Source organism: Pristis pectinata, chromosome 1 (assembly GCF_009764475.1).
Source record: "Pristis pectinata isolate sPriPec2 chromosome 1, sPriPec2.1.pri, whole genome shotgun sequence".
Lineage (NCBI taxonomy): Eukaryota > Metazoa > Chordata > Chondrichthyes > Rhinopristiformes > Pristidae > Pristis > Pristis pectinata.
In genome coordinates this window covers 124,211,078-124,233,874 of record NC_067405.1, presented here as the reverse complement: position 1 = coordinate 124,233,874, position 22,797 = coordinate 124,211,078, and the positions used below count along the sequence as shown (strand labels likewise).

Sequence of the window (22,797 nt, the reverse complement as noted above, 5' to 3'; positions counted from 1 at the left end):
GACGATTTTTTTTGAATTTATTGAAGGGCAACACATACAACCTTTGTTTTCCATTAGGTTAATAAAGTTACCAGGTAAGGCAAGAATGTTTAACAGCTCAATGTAAAAACTTGATTTACTGTTCTATCATTGTCATAATTAACACAGAGGCCACTGAGGCAGAAGATTTCAATACAACAATCTTATAAGAGACCTTGCATGTGCCACTGCAGATACTCACTGTGTATGGTCATGGATTCTTAATTACAACTTTTGGAAAAATGTGTACACTGAACTGCATCCAAAGCAAAACATCATTAGTTGGAAAGAAAATCAGGTTGATTCCTTTACCAGTAAATATTCTGATCTGTCAAATTTTCAGATATTTGCTGCACCCAGGTATCCAGGGAGCCTTGGTTAAGACAAGAAAAATCTTCAGATATCTCAAGAGCATCTAATGCATTCTACTGCTTCAGTATGGTGATCCAAAAGACTACAAAGTAGATCTTAATGTTGGAAAAAGGCTTTCGTAAATAATATTTTACAAAAATTATTACTATAATGCAAGCAACTAGAAAGAGCTAATACCAAAAACAACTAGTACACTCAAAAAAAATTGTGTACTTAAATAGGATACCAAAATATCATACAACCAACAGCGTCAAAAATGAGTGCAATTTCCACCAAGATGTTCGTTGGTCACCTGTCTGCTAAACGCACTTTTACTTAAACAGGTTTCCTGATGTGGTCTTCCTGTTAAACTAGCTCCAAACTACTCATTCAGGTACAGTGCTTTTCCAATCTGTTCCAGTAAGAGATGGAGGAGGTATCTGTCTAGGTTTGCCCCAAACAGCTAACTAACACAGGACATTGCTTGCAGGCTGTTTCCAGGGACATACGTGGAAACAAATATCAGTTGCTGCTGGGAAACCATCAAGACAGCGGAAGATGTCCTCTGTTGCATCTGGAACTCATTAGACTTCCAGAGCAAGGTGTTGACCACGACTGAGCATGCTCAAAGATTCAGGACCATGTGCTGATGGATGCATTTTGATGAATGAAGTATATTTAAAAAAAAAACTTAGGAACTGAACACACAAGTATCTTGGCACCTGGTTAAGTCACATCCCCAGGCTTACCACCAGGGAGACGGTCTCTGACATACACAATGTTATTAAAAGCATTAAAATATAAAATTCTTACATTTAAAATCATATTTAAAAACATTAGAAAACATTTAAAATAATTGCAGAACCTAAATGAATAAAATAAATTACCTTGAATTGACACTCCGCACAACTGCTCAAATGAATGGGTTCTCTAATCCTGCACTAGGTCCAACCAGACATAGGAATTATAGGCAATTTCCTAGTAAAAGTACTAGAAAATAAGTGTTGGCACTCCATAAAGGACAGCAATAAAGAAACTGCCAATGACTAGATGTACAGAGGTTTGGTACTAGCTCAGGAACTTTAATATCCCTTTGCTTACTCTCTCTCCTCCCCACCCCCAACTGTTTTCATTAATCTGTTAACCAGATGGCATTGGAATCAGCTGAGCTAGAGATGCTCCTTTTGTTCTATCCACCTCTGTAAATCTAACTTGTTTTCTCTCCTTCCAAGTCCTGACAAAGGATCTTCGGTCTGAAACATTAATGCTGTTTCTCTTTCTATAGCTGCTGCATTTTCTGCACTTTTTTTCACATTCCAGCATCTGCAATGTTTTTATCTTTCAATTACTTCAAAATCTATGTGCCAAGAAGGCATGCCACTGTGGTTATAGGAGCAGATCAGAAGCCAAGTATCCTTGGGCAAGTGACTCATCTTCCAACTTCCCAAAACCTTACCAAAGACATATCAGAAGTAGAATGGAACATACTCCACTAGCTGGGATCAATGCAGCTCTAACATTCAAAATGAGAGCATCCAGGAAAAAGTAGCCTGATTGATTAGCATCCATATCCTAAACATTTCCTCCCAAACACAGGCTGCCATGTCTACAAAACCTACTTGCCATGGATACTCCCAAACTCATGACCTCTAGCACCAAAAACAGCAGTAGGTGCATAGTATCACTATTGCCAACAGATTCCCACCAGGACACATTATTCTGACTTTATTTTCACTGGGTCTGACTCCTGCAACTCAACCTACCACTGCCACAGAGAGGATGCACAGTGGCTAAAGCTACCAACAGCCAGAATTTTTGACCGTTGATCCACATACAAGCTTGAATTCCACTATGGTAAGCAGGGGAATTTATATTTGAGTAAATAAATCAAAATCTGGAATTTAGAAAATAAAATGGTCTCAGTAAGGTGAATGTGAAATTACAGGATTGTGTTAAAATCCAATTTGATTCACTAATGTCCTTTAGGATAGGCAATCTGACATCCTTACCCAGTCTGCCCAATATTTGACTCCAGACCTACAAATGTGGTTGACTCCTAACTGTTTCCTCAGTTCAGGAGCAATTAGGGATTAATAATAATTGGCAGCTCACCAGCAACAGTAATTTAGGAGAATAAACGGAAACCTCATTGACTCTCACTGAATTCTTAAATGTCTTGACATGCCGGATGCAGGGAGGATATTTGCCTTGACCAAGGAGTTTAGGGCCATGAGAAAAAGGGATAGGCTATCTAGGAATTAGATAAGGACAAATTTCTTCTCTCAGAAGGTGGCGAACCTTTGAGCTCAGTTGTTGTATTCATTCAAAAGGCATTGATAGATTTATAGGCATTAAAGGAATCATATGGGAATAGTGTTGGAATATGGTGCTGTGGCCATGATCTTGATGAATGGCAGAGCAGCCATGATGGAGCAGTCATCATTTGGCCTACTCCTGCTCCAATTTCTTTTGTTCTTGTGTCTACATTAAAAAAGGAGCACCCTCACATTATGATTGTAGCAATATATGACAGCTCACTACCACCTTATTAAAGAGAATGAGAGATGGGCAATAAGAAAAAAGATCAAGCCATTTGGGTTCCACAGTCATTTGGGATTGAGAAGTCCAAAGGGAGTGGAAAAAAAAAGGTCTTCACCTCAGTCTTAAACAGTCTACCCCTTACTCTTAACTGTTTTCCACCACCGCCCCCCCCTCCCCCCCCCCCCCCCCCCACCCATCCCCGACAACTTCCTTCCTGCATCTGGCTTTTCAAGCCCTTTAAGTACTTCGAAGAAAGTTCCTCTCATTTTCTAAACTCTAAACAATACAGTCCCAGTCTACTCAATCTCATACAGCAAACCCATCATCCCTGGAACCAGTCTCGTAAATTTTCACTGCATCCTCAATGGCAAGTACATCCTTTCGTGGGTAAGGATATCAAATCTGTGCAGAATACTCCAGATGTGGGCTAACCAAGGATCTATACAATTGCAATAAAATATCTTAATCCAGTAATCAAACCCTCTAAAAAATAAATGGTAATATATCATTTGCCCTCCTAATTACTAGTTTCACCTGCATGTTGGCCTTTAGTAATTTGTGTACTAGCACACCTAGGTACCTTTGAACATTGACACTACCTGAGCTGTCAGTCCTACAGTGCTTTTCTATTACGTGCAGCAAATGGATGACCCTACATGAAAGTCCAATGGTTAGATTCTTGCCCACTCACTCAGTTCCTCTATATTCCCATAAAGCCTCTTTGTCCTCCTCCATATGCAAAATCTACTTTCTCCCCACCACCCCTGGTTTAGCATTGCTTACACTTGTTGCTGATGTTCAGGTCTGTCAATGAAGAAGAAAAGTAAGGTTTAGAAATTTACCTATTTTATCACAGCAAGAAGCAAAAATCAGCTTGAGTTGGGGGATGGAAAAAAAAAGAGTAAAAGAGAGAGAAAAGACACACAGAAGCCATTGCAATGTCTCAACGAGGACTTTAACATGGTTAATTTCTTAAATTTACATGGAGATTAAAGTGCAAAATTTGTCCATTTGTTCAACTGATCTGCCAGCATTAAACAAAGCACAAGCCTCTTCTAACCCCCATTCTTCATTTAACTTATTAATATGTGCTTCTTTCCCTTCTCCCCTGTGTATCTATTTAAGCTTCCCTCAAATGCATCAATGTGATATATCTCAACAACCTTTTATGACACAAATACAAACTGCTGGAGGAACTCAGCAGTTTAAGCAGCCTCTGGACATGTATTCTGGGTCCTGAGGCAGGGACTTAACCCAAAATGTCAACTATCCCTTCGCCTCCACAGATGCTGCCTGACCCAGAGTTCCTCCAGCAGTTTTTTGTTTTTGCTCCAGATTACACCATTTTCAGTCTCGTGTCACCTTCTATACAACCCGGGCTCACTTTCATTAACACAAGAATTCTGCCATCAAAGATTTGCAGAGTTTGTTTTCAAGGAGAACAATTGTAGAAACAAAAAAAAATATAAAACAAGTGTTAAAATCTGTGGAAATTTGAAAACTTAAAATAAGAATGAGCATGCATTACAGAAATATTTACAGAAAAGTTACATTTTCTTACTTTTATTTTCCCTTCCAATTGGTCCTTCGACAGGAATTTTTGGTTTTTGTTGTTGATTTGAGGTCAAGAGACTTTCATTTCTGCTATTCATTTTCTGTATTTTTTAAGTATAAAAATAACCAAAATTAAATCACTTCAATGTTATAAATATTTATTGTTTATTTATTATAAAAAATTATACTCACTGTAGTATTCTGAACAGAGGAAGTCAAATAATCAGTTCCACCCTCAATGACAGTAACATTCAAGCTATTGTCGGTAACTAATCTCTGCCCCCGCCAATACTCCATTGGTGCTTTAATGCAACGGCCACTACGGCTGGTCAACAGGCCCCTTTGTATTGATGTTTCCATGGACATTTTAAAATCTATTAAAAAAAAGAAAATCATTTAAATATATTTCAAAATGAATGCATAAACAATTTTAAGAATGTACAATCTGTAGCTAATTAAACTAATCAGAGCAATCTTGGCAACCTCAGCTGACAGTGATCTCAGCTTACGCCTTATGGAAACCTCAGGTTACAGACATTTCTCAGAACCCTTGTGTGACCTGGGAAGTGTCTATACTTAAAAACAGTTCTGCTCAGAGAACGGTGATTGAGGGCAGTTTCTGTGGTCCCTATTTTCTGTGGTTGGCACAGGTCAGGTCCCAAGGGTGCCAGACTAGAGAATTTCAATTTGTAGTACTGAAGTCAATTGCTGCTCCATCTGGATGGAGTGTTTGGGTCCCTGGATGGTAAGAAGGAAAGAGGAAAAAGACCAGGTGTTGCATCTCCTGAGATTTCAGGGGAAGATGCCAAGAGAAGGGAAGAGAGTATCAACAGAAATCGAAGGGTAAATGAGTGATTTGTGGAAGGAATGGTCCCATGAGAACATTGCAAGCGAAGAGGAGGGGAAGATGTGTCTGGTGGTGGCATCAGAAATTAGAGAATGATTCATTGATCTTGGAAACTAATGGGCTCAAAGGTGAGATCAAGGGAACGACATACTTGCTTTGAGTTGGAGAAGGGGGAGTGGGGGGGATGAAAATGACAAAAATGGAAAATTGCATGACTCGATTGAGCGTGCTATCAACTGTTAATGAAACAACATTACTGTAGGTAGTAATTTCACTGTAAAAGATCTTCTGGGGAAGAGCGATCATTAATATTATAGAATTTTGTTCCTTATATCGAGTTACTTTAAACATATAATCCAAATCTCCCCAACAATCTGAATTTAAGGGAATTCATGCAACAGATTTAAGCAACTTCTCCTCCTATCTCTTTTTAAATTCAAGTAACACTCTGTTGCTTCCCTTCAAAAGGCAATATTCAGTTCCTGAGTTGTAGTCAGAATGAATGGTCATCTGTGGACTACTGCCAATTTAGCATACTGCATTTGGTGTTCACAATGTTCCAGCATCTTGTTGTTTTTACACCTAAGGAATAATATACTTGCTATAGAGGGGGTGTAGCAAAAGTTCATCAGACTGATTCCTGGGATGGCTGGATTGTTGTATGATGAAAGAGTACGCAGATTGGGCCTATACACTCTTAACTTCAGAAGAATGATTTTTGATGTCATTGAAACATACTAAATCACCCAAAAGTTTTGTAAGGTTGATGCGGACTTAAAATATTCTAACAGGTGGTTCAGACAAGGGTTCAGTGTCTCAAAATAAGGGATCGAGCATTTAGGAAAGGGTTAAGAAGTTTCTTTTAACCTAATGCATAGTGCATCACAGAGCCTTAATTATTTAGTATCTTCAAGATCAACAGATCCTTAAATATGAAAAGAATCAAGGAATCTGACGCTAGTGCAGGAAAATGATGCAGAGGTGAAAGATCTGCCATAATCTTATTAAATGGCATACATGTGAGGGGCCCAATGCCTACTCTTGCTTTTATTTTTCTTTTTTCTTGTTTTTTGTGCATGCACAAGATAGTTGCTGTAGGCTGATGGATATAGAACAAAGTCAGTTCACTGGAATTGAGATACAGTTCAGCCACAATCTTACTGTTCAAAATACCAAGTGGGGTACATCTCATTCGATTCAAAACATTTCCAGATTATGCTTATTAAACAAATCAAGGGATATGGGGTTAGTGCACGAAAATGGTGCTGAGGTAATACATCGGCCATCATCTTATTAAATAGCAGAGCAAGATCAGTGGCCACCTGGCCTAATCCTGCTCCTGTTTCTTCTCCTTTTACGCTTAGTTTATTTGATCCTGCATACAAAAGATCATCAATGATTGTCATCTTATGATCATTAAAAAATTTGTACATTTCCATGAGATCAAATTATTTTCTAATATTTAGGGATGAAAACTGGCTTGCTATTACTGGTAAGGCATATTCCTAGAGGTTTCATAATGTGATTCCCTATCACCACCAACAGTTGCCTGATACAAGCATACTCATGATACACTGCATATTTAAGCCAATTCACACTCATCAACTGATCAAGCAAGTATCAAAGAGTTTTTGCAATCTTGAACATTTTTATAGTATTAAATAAAATATTCAAATGATGATGAAAAACCCATATTTCCAACTGCACTGCCAGCCCATAGCAGTTCCACTTCAATTGGTACAAGTTCACAAGCGCCCTTTGAGTTCGTCAGTGCTCCTCCGTTTTACATTGCAGAGACGGGGACAATGACACCAAGTACAGAGAGGCCACATTTGCTCTACAGTTTGATGCAACTACCTCTCAAATTTAAAGAAACGGTAGCTTTCTAGTGATTACCTAATACTGTACAAACTTACCATTCTCATACTTTGACTTTTTGTGCTCTTCCTTTGACATCCTTATTTTAGCCAGCTTTTGCCTGGTATTTGGAGTCTCATCCATCTCAAATGTCGAGATTATATCTTGTGATTTCAGCAATTTTATTGAAGACAAATTTTGAATTCTGGCACCTTTATCCTTTATTATGTCTGGATCATTAGACTTTTCCCTAAAAATAAAAATTATTACAAAAAATCTCAAGACTTCAAAATATTTTCTAGTTTGAATTTTCAAAATAGCTTTCATTTCTTTGCTTAGCATACCTCTTAATTTCAAGGAGTTGTTCAATACGATCCTTCCAATCCAATGGAAAACCATGAAAGAAGTGTTTTAAGAAAGTGCCAGGGAATCCTTTTTTGGAAAAAATGTTAAAACAATGAAAGAAGAAAGAATGGTGTCAAACATGCGTTGAAGGAAGAAAGTTGTTCGTTTGTACTCGCAAAACTGTTGTCATTAACTGGAGGTAACATTTTTCCCCCCACATACCATCTGTTATTATCTGAATGGATAGATGCTAAATTTATTAACATTAACCATCAGAGAAAATAAATTGAAGTTTCAAAAATTCTGGGATTGTCCAAAGAATTCCCAAAGTTTAGTATTTCAAAATTAAAGTTGGGCAGCACAGTGGCACTGGAGATAATGCAGCTGTTTCTCAACTCCAGTGACTTTGAGTTTGGTTCTGACTGGTGTTGTTTGTGTGAAGCTTGCATGTTCCCCTGACATGGCATAGGATTCTCCTGAATGCTCCAGTTTCTCTTCCAACATCATAAAGACATGATGTTAATAGGCTAAATCAGCACCACAAATTGCCCCAAGTATGGATGGCCAGTCAAAGAATCAAAGGAGTGGTAAAGGGAATGTGAGAGAGAACAGACTACAAGAAGTGGAGGAATGGGATTAATAAGATTGTTCTGATAGGAGAGCCAACATAGACTCAGTGCGCAGAATGGCCATCGCCTAAGTCATAAGGAAATATGAAATAACATGACATTTTTCTGAAGGTATATGGAGGTAGGGAAGTTTGTTGTTGGGCTGTTCAGACATATTTATCTAGAGCATGAGGCAAATAAATTGAGGCCACATATATTGAAAAGTAACCAAGAATGTTCTCTCTTTTACTTTTCTAACAATTTTATGTCTTCCTATTTCCATCAAGAAACATATCATTCTGGTCACTGGAGCAGGGAGGGTGCAAAAACAGAAAAAAAAAGGTTTTTTTAGGATAGTGTCAGAAGTGGGGGGTTTGTACCCATCTGGAAAGGCTGAAAGATTTGGTTTCTTTGTTTTTGAAATGAGACATAGAAGAGAAATGATGAATGACTTTAAAATTCTGGGAAATCTTGACATAGCAGACTCAGAGTGAGTGCTTTCACTTGCATGGAATTGCAAAAAATAAAACCACCATCAATATAAGATAATCAACAAGAAGTCAAATGGGCAAATCTATTGAATAACAGAATCATACAAAATCTACAGAATCTGACTTTATCCCTCTTAGTGCTTCCCTGTCTGTGGTGCTGTAGTTTATAGAATTTCAATTGCTTTTCCAGATTTCTTTTAAGTAAAATAGGGATCTTGCCACTACTACCTTTTCAGGGGGCCAGTTCAGATCCCCACTTCCCCCCCAATCCTTAGGGTGAATTTTTCCCCCATTAATCTAAATCTACTTCATCTAATTATTGACTACTTTGCTAAGGGAGCCATGTCATCTCAATGACATTTACCCTCAGCCTCCCTTTTTCAATTAAACAACCCTAACATAAGCAATATCTCCTCTTAGTGAAAAATTCTTCAGCACTGGTTAACATATTTATAAATCCTCCTGGCATCCTCTCTGGTGCTTACATCTTTCCTATATTTTGGGAACCAGAACTATGCACAATGCACTAGCTGTGGAATTTCTAGTGTTTTACATTAACTCCCCACCCTTGCATTTTAAACTTAGCCAATGAAGTCAAATCTCTGTACGTTTCATTAACACCTAATTTACATGTTCTGTTAATTTCAAGGATCTGCAGACGCTCACTCCAAGATCCCTATTCTTCATTACATCGTTGTATGCCACCGTTTTAAACTACCTGATTAGTCATTGATATTTTCCACGTAGCCTATAACTCAGTCGCTCAAATAATCAATACTGTCAAATTTGATATTAACTCCAAACTTAATCATGGAATCTACACTTATGTCTAAATTATTCATATATTTCCTGAAATTCTCTTGATCACTAAACAGTAATGTCTTGGCCAAAAGCCTGTGGTACCTCTTCCATGCATCACTAGAAACTTTCAAGAGGCAAGTGGACAAATATCTGAACATAAGAAATAGGAGGCCATTCACACGATCATAACTGATCTTTTAACTGAGTGCCACTTTCCTGCACTAAACCCATATCTTTTAAGTTTCTTAATATCCAAAACTTTAACAATCTCTGTCTTGAATCTACTCAACAAATGAGCCTCTATATCCCTCTAGGTTACAAAATTCCAAAGATTCAGTAACCTTGGAGGAAGAAGATTCTCTTATCTGTCCTGAAGTCTAATCTCTTATTTTGGGGCTGTGGCCCCTGCATCTATCCTGACAAGTCCCATAAGAATTTTGTGTTTTAAAGAAAATATTATCAATTTCATGTTAAGGTGCTCAAGTGAAACACACTTACGTAGGGAAAACTGAGGCCAATTGGCAACAGAAAATGCTGGAAGTACTTAACAGGTCAAACCACATCTGTGGGGAGAGGAAGCTGGCTTTACAGATTGATGACATTTCATCAGACTGAAATTAAATCAGGTAGCTCTAGAAAAGTAGAAGTTAACCAAATATCCACCAAATGTGCTGTGTCAGTCTATGAATTCAAAAAATACTCATTTAGTCGCAGAATGCTGAGAGAATAGAACTTATGAGGAAGTGATGGAGACAAATATGGCTGCATTTATGGAAAAACTGGAAAAGCATGGAAATAGAAGACTATTCTTATAAGATTTCTTTATTAATCATATGTACATTGAAACACAGTGAAATGCACCTTTCCATAGAATGTTTTGGGGGCAGCCCACAAGTGTCGCCACACTTCCGGCGCCAACATAGCATGCCCACAGCTCCTAACCCTTACGTCTTTGGAATGTAGGAGGAAACTGGAGCACCCAGAGGAAACCCACACACTCACAGGGAACATGTACAAGCTCCTTACAGACAGCAGCTGGAATTGAACCTGGGTCACTGGCATTGTAATCACAGTGCATTAACAGCTAAGCTACCATGCCGCCCATTCTGAGACCAAATTTTTAAAAAATGGCAGGGATTTTCAGTAGAATGTGAACATAATGAATTGGATGGGCAAACTGAGCTGCTTCTAACAATGTACGTATATTATAATTTTAGCTTAAATATAAAACATCTATGCCCAATTATTATTTATTAATATGTACAGTATAGCCACTCTTGTATACCTTGGTTCTTCATTGTAATGTAATCCATTGGACCTTTCAGAATATAAATTGAACCAGTAATAGATTTAACTTCTGTCTGATTTATTCGTTCAGCAATTACATTACTATGCCAGTATGTTCCATCTTCATCTCTGTTTGGAAACACATACATACAAATGCATTAATTAATAATGATTTGTCACCATATAAAGTATCAATTTAATATACAAAAAAATCAAACTCTAATAATTCTCTTGAAACTAAAGCACCAGATATGCTATTGAACCTAACCAAATTCATAACCTCAGTTAAGATTGAAAATAGTCACTAACGTCTATAAAAGCTGCGAACTGCATTCAACATAGCCAGTCAGGCTTGGGTAAACAGATATATTGAAACAGAAAAGAATGACTGTGCAGGTGTTTTTGCTCTAAAATAATTATTTACATCATCCTAAGAACATTATTAAAATGAAAACCTCTGATGGTTTTAAGATGCTCTGGAACTTCCATAGTTCTTTATTCTCAGTGTCTCAAAATACATTAATGGTTTGACTCCAACCAAGTCAAGAGACGTGACTTAATCAGATGTTATTTTTTTTCTTCTGCGGATGATGTTCTTCATCACCCAAATTCTTTCCTTCATGTTGCAGGCAGCTTTTTTATTGCATAAGGTACTGTCACAAAGTAATCCTCCCAGCAGTTTCCAGAGCATCTAACTGGAAGGAACACCAAAAGCAAGCACAGTACCTTTTTAAACTGACAGCAGCAACTGGGGCACAGTGCTCTCTGCTGATCACAAGATCTGCTCATTAGCTCATGTGAGGCAAACAATGAGGGTGGATTTAAGGAGTCTCTTTTTAATAATGAATAAATTATTAAATGAATAGATGTAGAGCAATGGTGAATTCCAGAGGGTACGTTCAAGGCAGTCTTGAGGCTAAGAGGTAATGTGGATACAGTCAGGATAGAGACTGCAAAGTTTTTGTTCAGCTTTTTCCTCATTCACTTATCAGGATTTGGACCTCCGATAAAACAGACAATTATTGCCGCTACAGGGCAATAGGAGCCACCGTTTTGGACCACTGCAGTACTCAGAATGGTATTGGACATGGAGTTCCACGATTTAAACCCAGTGCTAATGACAGAACAGTAATACAGTTCCTAGTCAGGATGATACACAGTTGTACCTGCTGCCCTTGCCTTCTTGGTGGTAAAAGTAACGGATTTGGGAGGTAAATTGCAATGGATTTCATAGATGCCAGACATTGCTGTATCAGTGCAATGATAGTGGAGGGAATGAATATTTTTGATGGTGGATAGGGTGCCTATCAAGCAGGCTGTTTCATCGTAGACGGTGTTGAGAGTCTTGAGTGTTGTTGGAACTACACTTATTCAGACAAGTCGAGTATTCCATCATGCTTCTAACATGTGCCTTGTAGATGGTGAAAGATTTTGGAGTTTCAAGCAGTGAGTAATTTGCTGCAGGATATCAAGTCTCTGACCTGCTCTTGTAGCCACAGTACTTATGTGGCTGTTCCAGCCGAGTTTTTTTTTTGACAGTGGTGACACCCCAGGATGTTAATTGTGGGGGACTCTATGATGGTAATGCCAGTGAATATCAAGATCTCTTTCTCTTGTTAGAGATGGTCATAACCCAGCTCTTTTGTAGCATGTTATTTGTCACCAAATTTATTTCTTTCCTTCTCAATTCCATTCTTCCTCTCTTCCCACTTACATCTGATGCCCTCCATCATTTTGACAGCTTCCATTTCCTCGGTCCCAACTGGCTCATCTTTACCGTATGTGTACAATCTCTCTACAACTCTATCCCACACCAGGATGGCCCAGGGGTCCTCTTCCTCTTCTTTGAACAAAGATCCAACCAGTTCCCCTCCACTTACATACTTATTCACCTGTGAACTTGTTTTCACACTGAACAACTTCTCCTTCAACTCCACTCACTTTCTTCAGATTAAAAGGTTCATATATAATGAGCCAGTCTATGCTTGTCCTTTTTGTGGGATATGTGGAACAGATTTTGTTTCAGTCCTACAAGGCCATCTCACTCAATTCTTTTTCCAGTACATCAACGACTGTCATTGGTGCTGCTTCCTCCATTCCTACAGAACTCACAAATCTCATCACTTTTACTTGGTCCATCTCTTTCCCTTCCCTTTTTGGCTCTGTCTGACTCCATTTCATGGGATAGGTTAGTAACAAATATCCATTGCAAGTGTACAGACTCCTACAGCTATCTTGACGATTCCTTATCCCACCCTGCCTCCTGATGGAGTCCATTTTTATTTTCCCAGTTCCTTCCTTTCTGGTGTATTTGCTCTGATGATGAGGATCCATACATGAGCTTCTACGTCTTATTTATTTCTGAACCATGGCATCGCCTCCATCATAGTTAACAGTGCACTTGATTATATCTTGTCTATTTCCCACATTTCTGCTCTCACCCTCTCTTCGTTGACAAAGGGAGGATAGAATTCCCTGATCCTCACCTTCCACCACACCAGTCTCCACACTGAGATTATCCTTCACAATTCCCACCATATTCAACAAGATTTCACCACCAGACACATCTCTCCCCCCCACCCCCCCCCCCTTCAACATTTCGAAGGTACTGTTCCCTTTGCGATTCCTTGGTGCTCCCTTCCGCCTCTACCAGCCATTCCAATTCTTATGGAACTTTGTCATGTAACACCTGTCTATTGACCTCTTCCTATCATTCAAGGATCCAAATAGTCTTTCCAAGGTGTAGCAGTGATTTACTTCTTCCAATCTAGTGAACACTTTTGATGTTGATAATGTGGTCTACTTTACATTGGGAGACAAAATGCAGATTGGATGACCATTTTGCATTCAGTCTACAGCTGAGACCCTGAACTCCCTACTGCCTACCGCTTTTAATTCTCCATCCTACTCCCACTCTGATCAGTATGTGGTCACTAGCACTGTTATGATGCCCAAACAAGCATGAGCAACACCATCTCATCTTCTGTTTGGGCACATTGCAGCTTTCTGGACTTGATATCAAATTCTACACATTCAGACAACTCACTTTACCTATCTGTATCAAAACAAGTCAGGTTATCTATCTGTAAAATTCGCTTACTTTTGACTCTCTCCATTAGCACAGCCTGATCTCTTGGGCATGCCCTGTATTTTGCAATTCTTACATTCCTTTGTCTACGTTCTCACTAACTTCTCTCATTTCATAGCTTTTAAGCACAAAGCACCATTTTCTATCTCCCAAACTTCTCCCATTAACCTGAGGGCACTGTTTATAATTTTAAGCACAGAGCAACCCTTGCCTCAACCCATCACAGATATTCCCGTTGTCCTATCCATCCCTACCTTGTTTTCTCTCCTTCCCAGTTCTGATGAAAGGTCATCAATATCTCTATTTCTCTTTCCATAGATGCCTCATGACTTGTGGAGTGTTTCCAGCATTTTCTATTTTTATTATCATTGATGAAGCAGCTGGTAATGGCTGCAACCAGGGCACTGCCCTGAAGATATCCTGGGCTGGGATGATTGACCTCCAATAACTGCACCAAACACCTTTGTGCAAAGTGTGATTCCAGTCATGGGGTGCTTTCCCTGTAATGCCTAATTACTTCATTTTTAAACACGCCTCTCTGGTGCCATGCCCAGTTAAAATGTGGCCTGACCGCAAGGGAAGTCATTGTTAACTATGGAATTCAGCTCTTTCAGATTTACCAACTGTGGACAAACTGTGTCTTAGTGATATTAATGGCAAATATGTGCTGTTTCATAGTAAAACACTGCCTTCCATCACTTTGCTGATAATTGAGAATAGAGCAATTTGGTGGTAATGAGCCAAGTTAAAATTGTATTACATATTTGGGCATTTCCCATATTGCCAGCTAGATGCAAGTGTTTTAAATATACTGGAACAGCTTGGCTAGAGGAGTGGCTAATTCTGGAGTGCAGGTCTTCAGCACTACAGCCGGGATGTTGGATGATCCCATAGCCTTGCTTTTACCAATGCTATCAATTGTTTCTTGAAATCATGTAGTTCTTCTGTATTGATGGGGATTAGAAATAAGGAGAGATCCACTTCAGCTTTAACATAATTGTGAACATTTTAGCCACGAAATTAGCACTCACACAGTTGCTGTCACCACCTTTGAGGATGGAGTTGTTCTTGGAGCTTTTCTCTCTGTCACTTGACACACTTAGGTATGCCAAGACAGTCGAGCTTTGACTTTATCCAAGGGTGGAAGATGAGAAGACAATGAGGACTCAATTCTAAAGTTAGTAGTTGCAGGGAATTAGGGTTTCAACAGCAGATTAACTGGAGCAGGGATGGAGTTGCCCATGTTACGTTGATTGTTTTGGCTTTGAAATTGATATGCAACCAGAAACACATGGCTAAGTCAAATATCATGCCAAAATATAATCATGCAGGACTGTATAGAATCATACAACAGGGGAAACAAACCTTTTGGCCCAACTCCTCCACACCATCCAGCCTGACAACATAGAGCCAGTGGATGGGGTTGAGGGAGGTAGATTGTACACACAGAACCTGGTGCCTTCTCTGATGATACTGCAGAGAAAACCAGGCATATGTAATCCCACTCAGCTGGACAACAGAGGTCAACCATAACAAAAGGTAAAAACAATTTACATCAATCACAGTCAAATGTTATTTGTGAATTTGACAAGTCATTTCAGTACTCTGGCAGGGTGGAAACATGATTACAGAATTTGGGGAAAAATGGATCTACAGCTATGCATTTAATATATGAAATATCTTTGGTGGGTCATGGGGTACAGCATAGATTATTACACTATTTTTTTACATTTCTAATTGGAAAAAGTCAAATTCTATGAAGACATTTCCAGATTTTGCTCTCCAATACTTCAACTTATTAGGTTATTGTTTAGTTCAGCCAGAAAGACCTGGTATTTAGACTAAGGTGATTGATCTCAACCTGATAGATGTTCTAAAATTCTCATCACCATACTAGATAAGGGAAAATTCACCAGATCTGGTCCTAAATGATGCGATAATAATTGCCTTCTGGATGTCAAGTTAAGTGAAACAAAATTCAGATTTTTCTTGCTTGAGCGATCTGCCAACACTCTGCCTGACTCACCAGAGTGGCCACAAGCAAGTCTTCTCACAATAGGGGCAGGGGAAAGGTGTCGATTAAAAAGGGACTAAATTCTGATAGAAATAATATGGTAAATTACCTTTTTCCTTCAACACAAATTTCACTGCTGGTTTTTATTTGCTGGATGATCCATTTTGTGAGAGTAATCCTCTTTTTTTCCTATATGTTTAAAGAAAAATGTATAATTATACAAATTTATCAATAAAGAATTTACCATAATTGAAAATATTAACCGAGTAATCAAAGTTATTAGACATAGGAGTTCTCCTTCAAGAGACAACTCATGGCCACTAATAATTTCACATATTGTAGGCCACCAGTTAATTTATATCTATATCTTGAAGAATATAACACCTCTGTTCAAAAAGATCCTGATGATTTGATCTCAACCCACAGGCCTTTAACATTTAAGTGAATGGCCACTAATATTGTAAATATTCAGCTGTGTTCACTTTTGTTCAAGGAGGAAACTTGGCTTTCTTTATTCATTTCAAAATAGGAGTCAATTAAAAGATGACCAACCTCAAATTTAGCAATACATTACTCATTTTTTCACAAGTCCAAATAGTTCCACAAGGAATGAGATTTATTGCATACAATTCATTTTGAATCCAAAAATCTATTGATCTCTTCCTTGAATACGCTTTAGGATTGTACATCAGTATTCTGGGGTAAAGAATTCCAAAAATTCATAACCCCGATGACAGCAATTTCTCCTCCGCTTAGTCCTAAAACTCTGCGCCTTGACTATGAACTCTCTAGAGAGAGGAAATGGCACAGAGGCACAACAAGTACAGCTGCTGCCTCAGCTCCAGCAACCCGCATTCAATGCTGACCCGTGTTGTCAATGTGCAGTTCGCACATTCTCCCTGTGACTGCATGGACTGTCCCTTGGTGCTAGTTTCCTCCCACATCTCAAAGTCCTGTGGAGTTGGTAAGTTAATTGGCCACTGAACTGCCTCTGGTAATGTAGGCGAGGAGTAGAATCTACAGGGACTTGATGGCAATGTGGGGAGATTAAATGGGACTAGTGTAACTTGGTGCTTGATGGTCAGTGCTGTGGACTGAAGAGCCTACTTCTATGATTCTATGACTCTCCATGTGTCAATCCCTCTTAGTCAACAATTAGAAACTGTTGCAGAGCGACCAGGAGCAAATCTTGCTTGGTAAAGCAAATCAAATAGTGATGATCCCCACAGGAAATGGAGCAGCTACTGGCGAAGCAATAGCATTTTGATATATAAGCATTGTTCCTTATGAATAAAAAAAAACTTAACATTCTGAAGAAATATACAAAGTATTTCAGTTAATGATTAGTGGTGTTTAGAACATAGCATATCATTTGCATTTTCCTAGTGGCCAAAACAGTGAACATTGAACTCTATATTTATAAAGTAATGTTGCTCAATATTTCAACTATGACACATATTCCAGATGACTAAATGTGGTTCTGCATAAGTTTTCTATTAATGAATCTTAAATTGCATACAAGATGGAGAACTTGCAAGTTTTCTCAATTTTGGAACCAAACCACAAAGGATGTATTAAAAAGAATATATTACTAGTTTCCAATGAATTATATATACCTCAACTATCATCCACAACAGAAAATATATTACTTTTTTAGAATTGCAACTGCCCTATATTTATGTAGACAATTGACTAATGTTGATTTTGCTTACCACTTTGCTTTTAAGACCATCAACATTGTTAGGCCTCGATTTTGCAAGTTCAACTTCTGCTTCTTTTCTTGGTATACTGATCTTTGGTGATCTCAGCAAGATAGTGCACAGCTCCTTACACCCTTCAATATCTTTACTTGCTTCTTCAGAGTTTGTGTATTTTGTTTGCACCATATTTTTATGAGGCTGTGCAAACTTTTGCAAAGAGATGGCACCAAAATCTATGATGTCTTGGGTTTCTTTTTTTGTGTAGTTGGTAAGGATGCTGTTTGAAACTGAATTTGCTGTGTTTTGTGCTGTGTCCTGCGACCTTTCATCATCGCCATCATTACCATTATCGGAATCCAGTTTCAGAGAAAGAAAATTCCAATTTTCAACATTTTTGGAAGCACGATCATCTTTGGATATCATCATGCTATTTTGCAGAAAGTCTATATTTTTTGTGGGATGATAAGTACTTGGCATATTTGACACTTTTGTTGAAATTGATATTCCACATTGGTCACCATATGGGAATCCAACTAGTAGCCAAAAAAATAAATATCATTAGATACCAAGACAAAGAAAGAAAGAACAGTATTAGAATAACTAGTAGTTCTAGACATGCTTAAAGGTTGCAAACATACTACAGACCCAGTGATTAATTGCATCCCATTGTGTTGAAAAGGTGAGAGATTTAATAAGGCACTGATAATCAAAGATAAAATGGACAGAATTCTAGTAGTTTAAATAAATTAACAACATTCATGTTCAGAATAGTGGGTCAATTCACACACGGCAATTAGGGCTCCACTAACTAATGGCAAATCCATTGTCAAATAGCAAAAACAGCAATTGTAATCATCAATATGGATTCAGGTGAAAATTCTTACAATATCCTTGGGGAGGTTAGATCACATGAGATCCAGGGTAAGCTAGCCAATTGACTCCTACCACCAAGCCATTATTTTATCCAAAGGGTGGTAGTGGACAGTTGTTTTTCAGATTGAAGGCCTGTGATCAGTGGTGTGCCAAAGGGACCAGTGTTGGGTCCACTGTTGCTAGTCATCTATAGTAACGATTTAGATGATAATGTAGTTGGCATGGATAGCAAGTTTGCAGATGACACCAAAATTATTGGGATAGTGGACAGCGAAGAAGGTTATTCAAGATTGCAAAAGGATCTAGAACTGGGAAAGTGGGCAAGAGAATGGCATATGGAACTTAACTCTGACAAGTGCGAAATGCTGTATTTTGGGAAGTTAAACCAGTGCAGGAGATGCACAGTAAAAGGCAGTGCTCTGGAGAGTACTGTAGAACAAAAAAGACCTATGGGTACAAGTACATACTTCCCTGAAAGTAGCAACACAGGTAGACAGGGTGGTGAAGGTGGCATTTGGCATGCTTGTCTTCATCAGTCAAGGTACTGAGTACAAGAGTTGGGATGTCATGTTACAAGTGGCAGATGGAGTTCAGTCTGGAAAAGTGTGAAGTGATACACTTTGAAAGAACGAACACAAATGTGGAGTACAAGGTTAACAGCAGGATTCTGAGCGGTGTGCAGGAATAGAGGGATCTTGGGGTCCAAGTCCACAGATCCCTCAAAGTTGCCATGCAAGTTCATAGGGTGGTTAAGAAGGCGTATGGTGCGCTGGCCTTCATTAGTCAGGGGGATTGAGTTCAAGAGCAGTGAAGTAATGTTGGAGCTCTATAAAACTCTGGTTAGACCACACATTGTGTTCAGTTCTGGTCACCTCATTATACGAAGGATGTGGAAGCTTTAGAGAGGGTGCAGAGGATGCTGCCTGGATTAGAGAATATGTCTTATGAGGAAAGGTCGAGCGACCTAAGGCTTTTCTCTTTGGAGCAATGCAGGGTGAGAGATAACTTGATAGAGGTGTATAAGATTATGAGGGGCATAGATAGAGTGGACAGTCATTTTCCCAGGGTGGCAATAGCCAATACCAGAGGACATCCATTTAAGGTCAGAGGAGCAATGTTCAGGGGAGATGTCAGAGGTAGGTTCTTTATACAGAGAGTGGTGGGTGCCTGGAATGCACTGCCAGGGGTGCTTGTAGAGGCTGATACAATAGGGACCTTTAAAAGGGTCTTAGATAGGCACATGGAAGAAAGAAAAATGGGGGGGGGGGGGGGGGGAGATATGGGCTGTGCAGGAGGGGAGGGTTAGGTTGATCATGGAGGTGTTCACATAGTTTGGCACAACATTGTGGGCCAAAGGGCCCGTACTGTGCTGTTCTGTTCTAACTGTACAAGATGTTGGTGAGACCATACTTGGAGTATTATGTGCAGTTGTGGTTGACAAGCTATAAGAATGATGTCATTAAGTTGGAAAAGACACAGACAAGATTCACAAGAATGTTACTGGAGAGCTTGAGTTGTAAGGAGAGAATGGATAAGTTGGGGCTTTTTTCCCCCTTGGAGCATAGGAGGCCGAGGGGTGACATTAGAGAAATATACCCACATGGGCAGCCACGGTATGGACACCAAGGCCAAGAAAGCACACCATTGCCTCTACTTCCTCAAAAGGCTAAAGAAATTCGGCATATCTCTGATGACCCTCACCAATTTTTATAGATGCACCATAGAAAGCATCTTATCTAGATGAATTACAGCTTGCTATGGCAACTGCTCTGTTCAAGGCCGCAAGAAATTGTACAGAGTTGTGAACACAGCCCATTCTATAATGAAGATCAGCCTCCCCTCCATTGACTATGTTTATACTTACTGCTGGAAGCAGCCAATATAACCAAGGACCCCTCCCACCCTGGTCATTCTCTCTTCTCCCCCTTCCCATCGAGTAGAAGATACAAAAGCTTGAGAATACGTACCACCAGGTTCAAGATCAGCTTCTACCCCACTGTTATAATACTCTTGAACAGACCTCTTATACAATAAAAACGAACTTTTGATCTCTCAATCTACCTCATCATGATCCTTGTACTTTATTTGTCTAGCTGCACTGCATTTTCTCTGTAACACTATATTCTGCATTCTGTTTTCTTTTCCTTTCATACTACGTCAAATGTACTTATGTATGGAATAATCTGTCTGGATGGCATGCAAACAAAGCTTTTCACTGTATCTCGGTACATGTAACAATAAAAAAAAATTACCAACATAAAATAATGAGGGGAATACATAGGCTGAATGGTCAGTCTTTTTCCCCAGGGTAGGGGAGTCTAAAACTGGAAGGCATAGATTTAAGGTGAGAGGGGAAAAATTCAAAGGGGACCCATGGGGCAAGTTTCTCCATACAGAGGGTGGTGGGTATGTGAAATGAGCTGGCAAAGGAAGTGGTATAGGCAGGTACAATTACAACACTTAAAAGCTATTTAGACAGGTACATAGATAGGGAAGGTTTAGAGGGATATGGGCCAAATGGTACTGGCTCAGGTAGGCAACTTGGTTGGCATGGATTAGTTGGGCCGAAAGGCCTGTTTCCATGTTGTATAACTCTATGACACTCTGACCAATATCCTTTGTATTTTTAATAAATTAGCATCCCAAGTGATAAACCTTATGTTTAGTACAATGTACTTAAGTCTCAGATGGCACTTAGCAAAATTCACACAAAAGGCTGCAAATTAAACTCAAAAACATTAGACAAAATCAAATCATCAGATTGAACAGGAAAATGACAAAAGGGCAGAAACAAAAACACGTAAAGAGTTTTGCTATGGTGAAAAATACTGCCGGTACCAGAAACTGTTATTGAGAATTACAATTATTTCTAATATAAAAGATGATTTGAATTGAGAAATCCTGATGCAATTTGGACGTGATATTGAAATAAGAGGAACAGTGAAATCAAAGAGGTAATTATCTCAATGTACCTGTACAAAGCATAATAAATAGAAAATAAGAAAGTTAAGGGTCATAATAAATTTGATAGTCAATTGTATGGAAACATTAAAACTAAATTGAAAAATCAACTGGTTGTACCTTCACATCCTGAAGGTTTAAGTGCAGGTAATGGTGTGCATTGATTGTTCAGATTTTGTTTCATTTGTAAGAAAGTTTTGGCTGGGGAATGTGGCATCACAGAATCATGGTTCTTCCTGTGTGAAATGTGGCATCCATCCAGCAGATTGGGGACTGCAATTAACCATAAATTTAGACATTTAGATAAGATATTAAACACTCCAACACTACCATATCTACTTAAAATTGAGATTATAGATTGTCAGAGCTGATTTCCTATAACACCACATAATTTGCATTGATCTCAAATGGGTCTGCTGCATGGAATAAAGCAGTTTAGGCTGGTTCTTTGTTAGAGCTACATAATCCAATTTATCTCCAAACCCCGTGCCCCCCCCCCCCCCCCCCCCCCCCAGCTCTCAGAAGACAACTTTAAGGTTGTCTCGTTCTTCTGTGCTTTCTTCACCAATCAAATTAAATTCTCCTGGTTAGCACTAGAAACTTATTTTTTCATATTTATTCCCTTAAAGTCATTCATGATTTTGATCACCTCCCCTTACTTCGCCAAGGACATGAACCACAAGGTTTCTGATTGCAATCAAATAAATCATTTCTGCACCATTTCCAAGGCCTCCTCATCTTTATTGAGGTGACATAGACAGAATTTAAGTTTTCTTAGGCAGCTGCTCAGAGTCAAGAATAAATTGTTTTGTGGGTCTAAAATGGATCTATGGGCTATGCCATAGAAGGAACAGATCAGCACTTTGTTCTTTGCATTTGACCTCCATGCTCCTTTGGCAGAACCCTGAAGTGCTTGGTGCCTTCCAGAGGCTTTGCCACCTACTTGCACGGTGTTGGGCCATGTACTCCCTTGATTCAGATGTTACATATTTTTCAAGGAAGCTTTGAGGATGTCCTCGAAGCATTTTTTCCACCTTTCTGTGAAACACCTACCATGATGGCATTCGGCTTTGGAAATCTGCTATCATGCATGCAATGTGGCCTACCCATTGGCAGAGTTGTCTACATTTCTGATGTATACAGGAGGGCAGAGATCACTGCTGCCCAATAGAAGTTTTTGGTCTTCAAACTTTTTTCCTCAGTATTCCCATTATATTCCTATCTCGTTTTCTACAATTGTTCTATAAATATTCATCACTGCTTTATGTTCTCTGTTAGCAAAGGCAAAGATCCCATTAAGCCTTCAAGTTGTCTTGCCACTTAGAAAGATTTATATATACTCTAAGTTCATATTGTCACAATATCATCTCCTCTTATTATTCTTACCAGGATGCATTGCTTCTCAGTTCACCTACCTACTTTACTTTGACACCCATGACTTCCTTACATTTGTGGCTAATT

At 38.9% G+C, this 22,797-nt stretch overlaps 1 protein-coding gene across 6 annotated transcripts in view; it reads right to left on the bottom strand.

The window, feature by feature from the left end:
* Positions 1 to 22,797, bottom strand: part of mis18bp1 (MIS18 binding protein 1) — a 53,539-nt gene that overhangs the window by 19,491 nt on the left and 11,251 nt on the right. For all 6 annotated transcript variants that reach the window (XM_052028667.1, XM_052028639.1, XM_052028676.1 and 3 more), the window contains 8 exons: positions 21,457 to 21,609; positions 17,515 to 18,035; positions 15,912 to 15,991; positions 10,699 to 10,829; positions 7,513 to 7,600; positions 7,228 to 7,418; positions 4,657 to 4,838; positions 4,472 to 4,565 (listed from right to left, as the gene is read on the bottom strand). In XM_052028667.1, coding sequence (XP_051884627.1) covers positions 4,472 to 4,565; positions 4,657 to 4,838; positions 7,228 to 7,418; positions 7,513 to 7,600; positions 10,699 to 10,829; positions 15,912 to 15,991; positions 17,515 to 18,035; positions 21,457 to 21,609 — 1,440 coding nt within the window. The remainder of the gene's footprint in view (positions 1 to 4,471; positions 4,566 to 4,656; positions 4,839 to 7,227; positions 7,419 to 7,512; positions 7,601 to 10,698; positions 10,830 to 15,911; positions 15,992 to 17,514; positions 18,036 to 21,456; positions 21,610 to 22,797) is intronic.